The sequence below is a fragment of the Ailuropoda melanoleuca genome, unplaced genomic scaffold, assembly GCF_002007445.2.
Source record: "Ailuropoda melanoleuca isolate Jingjing unplaced genomic scaffold, ASM200744v2 unplaced-scaffold7531, whole genome shotgun sequence".
Lineage (NCBI taxonomy): Eukaryota > Metazoa > Chordata > Mammalia > Carnivora > Ursidae > Ailuropoda > Ailuropoda melanoleuca.
Window position 1 is genome coordinate 2087 of NW_023250848.1, and position 7488 is coordinate 9574.

At 45.7% G+C, this 7488-nt stretch overlaps 1 protein-coding gene across 1 annotated transcript; it reads right to left on the bottom strand.

The window, feature by feature from the left end:
- Positions 1 to 220: 220 nt before the first annotated feature.
- Positions 221 to 7441, bottom strand: LOC117800713 (testican-1-like; the record flags this gene model as incomplete). Its single annotated transcript, XM_034653271.1, has 3 exons — positions 7341 to 7441; positions 4947 to 5168; positions 221 to 283 (listed from the first exon to the last, which is right to left on the bottom strand). Coding segments are annotated over exons 2-3 (238 nt in total), but the record flags the coding sequence as incomplete, so codon positions are not given.
- Between the last annotated feature and the right edge of the window lie 47 nt (positions 7442 to 7488).

A 7488-nucleotide genomic window follows, 5' to 3' on the forward strand; every position in this document is an offset into this window, starting at 1 on the left:
GGCGGAGAGATGGTATGGGATCCCCGCCCACTAGTCCTGGGCTCAGGGAGGCAGCAACCAGCTCCCCATCCTCAGATTACCTCTGGCCAGCTGTCTGGGGATGAAGTGAGGCGTTTCTTTCAGGAAACACTGGTACCTAATTGAATAACCATTGCTGTGGCTCAATATTACAAGAGACATGGATGGTTTAATTAAACGAGTGACAAGAAATTGTACTTACCCAACAGGCTTTTCCCCTTGCTCAGCTTCTGAATCCTGTTCATTTCATTCTGGCAAGGGAGACCTAAAAAATAATTTATGAAAGTCAGTTTCCAGATGGTGCAGGACATAATCTCTAATGATTGGCTTCACTCTTGACGTGAAATGTACACAATGACACACCTGGGACTGGAATTACTCCATATGCTGTTATTATACAGCAAAACAAATTCAGGCCATTAGTGTTACTAATTAAAAAAAAAAAAATCTTATACCGCAAGGTACTTGAACAGTATTTGGGGGCTACTTGCATTGTATACTAATTTTTCTGCCCACTCTCCACTGAGGCAAATGCCAACTAGGTGATCTGGTAATGGCTGTTTTAATCAGCTGAGAACCAGGATCAAAGTTTCCTAGTGGTTAAATGTTCCGAATGCACACCCCGGAGCAACTAACCAGAGGGAAGGTGACAGATCGTTCATGTACCCCCGGGTCTTGCTGCAGGAGAGAAAGAGGATTAGACTTTCTGACTCACGGCCCCAGGAAAGTACAGCACAGGCCTCAGGGGACAACTATGAAGCTATCCAAGATATGCAGAAAGGCAGTGAATAGAAAAAAGGGAAACCTTAACTCCCGGCTCTGCCACCTTATAGCTGAATGCTTTGGATAAGTCTCTCTCTCCACTTCCAGGTCCTCAGTTATGAAACACCTGTTGTGGTGAAGGGCTGACACAGTGGGGGGCATAGGAGTGTGTGGTTCTCCTATCTCCCGAGAACTTACTCCATTCTGAGCTGAAAGCAAGATGGCCTCACCGTCTTGAGTGTCACCCTGACTTGGCAGGGCACATCCGTCCTGTGGCTCGGGGAGGCTCTGCTGTGTGCCCCAGGGCCTTACACTACTTCTGCTCAAGCAACTTTGGGGCCTGGAGTAAGTACCTGAGCACCTCTTTGCATCTGTTACCCTGTGTACACACTACCCCGTTTTGCTGCTTGTTCCGTGAGAAAAGCTAATAATTTTGTTCACTTTGAGTATAGAAGAAAGATGCCAACTAAAAACAAGGAAAAGACAAATAAATTCTGTCTTTGAAGATTAGCATTTACTAGGACACACATACCAGAAAATGTTCTAGAACTTTGTCTTACTCTTTACAACAAAGTAGGTACCATTATTCGTTTGTGTGAAACCACAGGCATTTGAAAGTCTATTCCAAGACAGCACAAGTCACCTGCATTCACATAACACTGTCAGTTCCTCAAATTGTCCCACGGTGATTTAAAAAATTCTACTTCTCTTTCAACAAGGAAACACGAATCAGGCTGAGACCTACTAGAAACTGCTGCAAGAAAAACAGTCAAGAGCAAGACCAAACTCCAGGTTAAGAATCCTAACAGGAAAAAACTTTGGCTGCTGAGCAGGTGACAAGAGTTACCAAAGACCCCTCTAAGTAGTCAAGGCTGCTAGTGAAAAAGACAGAGCAGAGCTCAACGCAGATACAAGGAGTCAAGGACACAATTAAACACTGGAAGAAATGAAGGTTGTATCTGAAGCGGAAGTCAGGTGTAACCTCCATGTTACTGATGCTTCTGCGAGAAGACTACTCAAATGGAGCCAAAGTTTTAATTCCACAGCTTAAAAATGCATGACGTGTCCCCGGGAAGGGCACACACAGACTGAGCCAAACTAAGACATGTCCAAGGAAATTCATGTCCTCAAAAGGGAAAAGAATTAACATGGGTTCCCATTACTGTACAGCTAAACCAGTGCTAGGAGAACCATGTTTAAGATAGCAGGACAAGGAACTCTGGCTCTGAGACAGTTGTACTTAGCATCTTTGTTTCGGTATTAAAAGAAAACAAAACAGCAATATTTAAAAATATTCAAGTGTTATTTCAAGGAATAGAATTCCAGGGAGAATTTTTGAAAAAAAGCTCTAAAACCCAAACAGAAAACTAAAGAAAAATATCAAAACCAGTCAATAAATGATCCTACTACAGGGAAAATTAAAAAGTGTGCTCTCAAAATTTTCTGGGGTCTGAGGCACTCAGAGCCTTAATTGTAGAATATCTACACGTTTATCCAGTAAAAATACCACAGATGGAATACCTGTGGCGTACAGCTACGAGAGTGCCTTGGAGACAAATGTCAGCCTTGAGTACACACATTAATCAACAGGAAATAATGAAGAAACGTGGAGAGTAAACAGAACTCCGAGGACTGGCTATGGGTCAGGGAGGGTGGTGGTGGGAACCCAACAAAAAATAAAGAACCTCACTTAATAAAAGAGGGAAATGCACAAAATGAGAAACAAAAAAAGAACTGCAACGAATTGACTTTGATTATACTTGGCTCAACTTCTCCTCCCTAGAGGCCATCATGTGCCATGCGAGGGGGTTCCGGCCTCCTTCAGCCGCTACTCAAAGGACAGCCCGCCCAGGGACATCCACATGGTGCAGTGACCGCCTCTGTCCCTTGGTAAAGGCAGTAGCCTCACTCTCAGGGTCCCAGGGGTCACCCCTCTGCAGGAGGCGCTCGCCCTGAGGCTTTGCTTACTTCCGTGAAGCCTGAATGCTGGCTACAGTCACATGAGGTTACAGGGACTCAAGCCCACAGTCATTTCAGTACTGGATCACTCCGGGTAGTTCTATTAAGACAAGAACATGAGATACAGATGTAGTGAAGAGAAGGGCCATATGCACCCCAATGTTCATAGCAGCATTGTCCACAATAGCTAAATCGTGGAAGGAGCCGAGATGCCCTTCAACAGATGACTGGATTAAGAAGCTGTGGTCCATATATACAATGGAATATTACTCAGCTATCAGAAAGAACGAATTCTCAACATTTGCTGCAACATGGACGGCACTGGAGGAGATAATGCTAAGTGAAATAAGTCAAGCAGAGAAAGACAATTATCATATGATTTCTCTCATCTATGGAACATAAGAACTAGGAGGATCGGTAGGGGAAGAAAGGGATAAAGAAAAGGGGGGTAATCAGAAGGGGGAATGAAACATGAGAGACTATGGACTNCTATGACACAGCTATCAGTTCTCTCTAGATTAATAAGACCTACAACAATAAGCATAGGAATATCCAGACAGATTCTGAAAGATGAGTGGCAGGAGAGGGTGGCCCCGCTAGGTGTGGGAATAGACAGATATACCTGAAGAAGTTTTATATACAATAGAGGAAGCATTCAGATTCGAGGAGGAAGACGGGTTAGTCAATGAATGACAGAAAGGTAACTGAACAACTCTCTCCAGGGGTGGGGGAGGGGCTGGGACCCTACTTGACCACACCCCGAAAAAATCTAAAGTGATACAAGATATCACCAGACAACCAACCAAAAGGTACTGATGAAAACACAAATACAAGAGAATTGCTTCAGTATTTCATGGTACCAAATACCTTTCTAAGCTTAAGGTAAGCCTTATGGTTTCCAAGAACCCATAAAAGATGGAGAAACTTCACATTATTATATTGAAAAATTTCTAACAAAAATGCACCAAGTCAAATTTGGGGGAACAAAAATACTTGCAATACACGTGACCAGAACAGTACTAATGTAATCCATTTAGGGAAAATTCCTAAAAACACACAAAAGATGACACCAGAGAACTAGGTATTCCTGACAAGAGTAAAAATTAGTGCAATCTTTTTGGAAGGCAAATTGGAAGTAACACTTAAATTAAAAATGCACATATCCTATGGCCAGTAATTCTGCTTGTAGGAATGCATCTTGTAGTCCTATAAACAGACACATGGACTTGACGCTGAGTGCCCTTGTGCAATGCCTACATTTCCTGCTCTGTGTGGATAGTGACTCGGAACGCATGCAGGCAGAGACACACCGATCATTTTAAAACTCTAATATTCGTAGCCATCTTCCATTCCTGGGCGGGGGCAGGGGGTGGGGGAGCCATGCTCTACAGCTGTGCTCAGGATAGATTATCCATGATCCCTGACTCCGACTCAGCAGATATGGGACGTGGGACTAGAATTCCGATACAAGCCACTGTCCGCTAGACCAGCTAGCTGTGCAATGCCACGCTTGGGTGTGCAAGCCCAGGAAGCTCAGACAGAAGAAGGAAAGCCAGGCCATGCGGCTCCTCCTGGAGACTCCGAGCTCCCGCCTCTGGATTCCTGACAGGCTGTGGCGAGCTCTCTTGTCTGACTTGCCATGATGTGAGATACTCCTGTCTTCTTTCCACAAACTCCTCAAATGCTGTCTCTTTATTAAGTGAGCTGGAGTTTCACCAAAATATCCTTGCCTCTGAGATTCAGTATAAATCTGTATTTACCCTGGAGAAGCTGACAAGAGGCTTTCTCTAAGGGGAACAATGGAGAATTCACGCGACGGGGGCATTACGGTACTCTGCCATTTGTACAGTTCTCACGTAAAGGATCTCACAGTGACCTTGGGAATGATGTAGCAAAGCTTTCTACACCCATTTTACAGATGTAAAAGCTAAGGCACGAGACAGTTAAGAGATTTCCCCCAGGGGAAGTGAGGTATTGGGCCCTTTCATTATGCTCTTGGGTTTTCTAATATACAATGATAAAAATAGAAATAAATGAGAAGAAAAGAGCCTTTGCGTCTGCCATTCTATCGGCTGAATTCTTTGTTCTCTAGCCATGCCCTTTGGCCTGCTGACCTCCACCTGCCTCCCTAGTATGTGATACCCGGGCCTTTGACGGCCAATGTGGCTGCCCTGAGTGCGGGACCGCCCCACCTTCCCCTGCCTCACCTCCAGGCTTCTGGAAGCAGTAGCACCACTCGTTGTTGGAGAGCTTGCCATCCTTGAAGGAGTCACAGGAGTTGAAGAGAGGCTTGATACAGGGCTCATACTTATCCAGGTAGATGGCATTGATCTCTGAGTGGTCAAGCAGGAGGTCATAGTTCATGTCCAACTTGTTGAACATCCAGCCCAGGGAGTCCTTGCAGATGGGCAGGATGCTGGTGTCAAATCCTGCAGAGAGAAGGGTGCATGTCAGAGGCCAGCAAGCCTGGACTGGCCTGACCCAAGAGGCGGCCCAGGGCCCACCCACCCCCTCCTCTCCTGAGGCACTTTCCCTCCAAGGGTCAGTCTCAGGGGCTACTGAGTCTGCCCTACTAGAAGATACTATTGCTGTGGGGGGTTCAATAAAATAATTTAAAATGCTCTTAAACAGAAGTCAGCATTTGAGGAAAGTATGTCCCAAAGGGAACAACTCCCTAACACAAATTTACGTGGAATGTAAATACGAGTTTTCATTTACCAGACTTGCTTAGAACAGGGTATGCCCCAAAGGAGGAGTACAAACATGGTGAGCAAAAGGAAAAACTTGTGATTCTGCAAACTACACTTTTATATTTAGGGGAAAATATCTGAAACACCAAAGCAAAAGAAACTATAGTAAAAAAAGATGGCAGTGAAATGAAACTATACGGCACAATCCAGAAGCGCTGATTACGTCCCAAAGGACTGTTAAATCCAAGCCGTCTGAACATTAATGGGAAAACAAGCCAGGTACCTGCCTCTGTTCCCCATTCTTCTTTTCTGCAGTCCCCTCAAGAGATACATGATATGGAATCCAAATTGACTCAGACAATGATTTCTTTCTTATTTCCCTGGGGGAGGAGGGGTAGTTTTCTTAAAGAATTATTATTTGTTTCCACAATGGGAACTGTGCGCACTAGAACAATAACACTTTGCTTAACACTCAGGATATTGAGTCTACTGCCGACAACCCCCAGAGAAGGCCCCAGATCCAAAGTTGGTCTTTCTTTCCGAATCAGAGCTCTGTGCAATCTCAAGTTGTTCCATAAGTTGGATTTGTATAAGTGGTTTTATTTTCCCAGGAAAATTCCTATAAAAGTTCATTTTTCTGTTATTTAAGGTAGTCCTCTAAGCAACTTATTTTTCATTATCTCACTGAATCCTTCTAAGAGTCCTCTAAAGTGCTGTGTCCCTTCTACTTTACAGTTGGGGGCGGGGGAGCTCAAGGCTTAAGCGGCTTGCTCGAGATCTTCTAACCGTGGAGCTGGGCTTCCAAGGCCCGTGGCCCAGCCCTACTCTCCCAATCCCTTTGCTCCTGGGGCTGCCTGTGCCGCACACGACCCTCCCACCCTGGGGACACCCAGCTGGCTGGAGGCCCAAGCCTGAGGATGGGCAGTGCAAGGCGGTGGTCCAGCGGCCACAGCTGAGGCCCTGGTGGGGCTGACGGCTCCCTGTCTGCTCAGCGGGTTTCTGTATTCATTACAACGCCGCTTGAAGAACGGGACACATAGCAAAGTGCACCCAGCCTTTTAAAAGCCTTGGTTCTTTACTGTACAGAAACCAGTGACGTAAGTACAGCACCTCCACCTCGACGCTCTTCCAGAACCCTCTGCTTCCCCTGTCAATCCATGTTCATCAGGTGCTAACAAGCTCCTTGAGGGCAAAGACCGCGTCGCGTAGCCTCTGCCAGTGCCGGCACATAGTGAGTGCTCAGTAAAAGCAAGTGTGGAGAGAAGTTCTCGAGCTACTGCAGAGTTTGGCCCTTCAACCCTAAATATCAGTTTATAAAGTTATTCCCATCAACACCTTATAACATGTCTTAGAACACATCCCCTTTCTCTATAGAGACTAGGGGGCATAATGTGGCCTCTTCTTTGAGGTCACGACTGAACAATCTCTATGACGAGGATGTCCTTAGGGACTGCTGAATGAAGCAAGATCATTTACTCTGACACTAATTGGCTCCACAGTTTTATATAGAATATTTTATGTAATACACATCAATTTTATGGGATATTAACATTTTCATACGTGGCCAAGAGAAGCTTACTGCTCACTGACCACCAAAGAGAAGTGCCAAAGCTGGTTGGGCCATCGTCTGCAGGTGAAGCCCCTCCTCCCAAACACCTGTTTGGAAAGTTCTAGAGAAAAGGCACCTGCATCTGGTATCTAGAGGTGGAGGGGGAAGAGAACAGCCCTTTGAGTTGGCCCCAAGCATGTGGGACTTGTAAGGTTCCATGGTTTCCTCTTCACAACTCCTGAATTTATGAAAACCTCTCTCCCTCCTGTGGCCTTGAGGGCTAACCCACCCTTGGTCCTTTATATTCCCTTCACTGCAGTTGCTTGAGGACATCACACCTTAAAGCCTCTTTGGGGACTCACTTTGCTTCTGGCCAAGGGCAGGTCTTTGGCTAGCTCCCCAGCTGTCTGCACAAGGAGTCTCGTGGGACTGGAGGCCACAAGAAGCAGGTCTCTGCGCATCAATCTGCTTCCTTGAAAGGTTGTTCAGAAAGCCCGAGGGCCTGGCTGC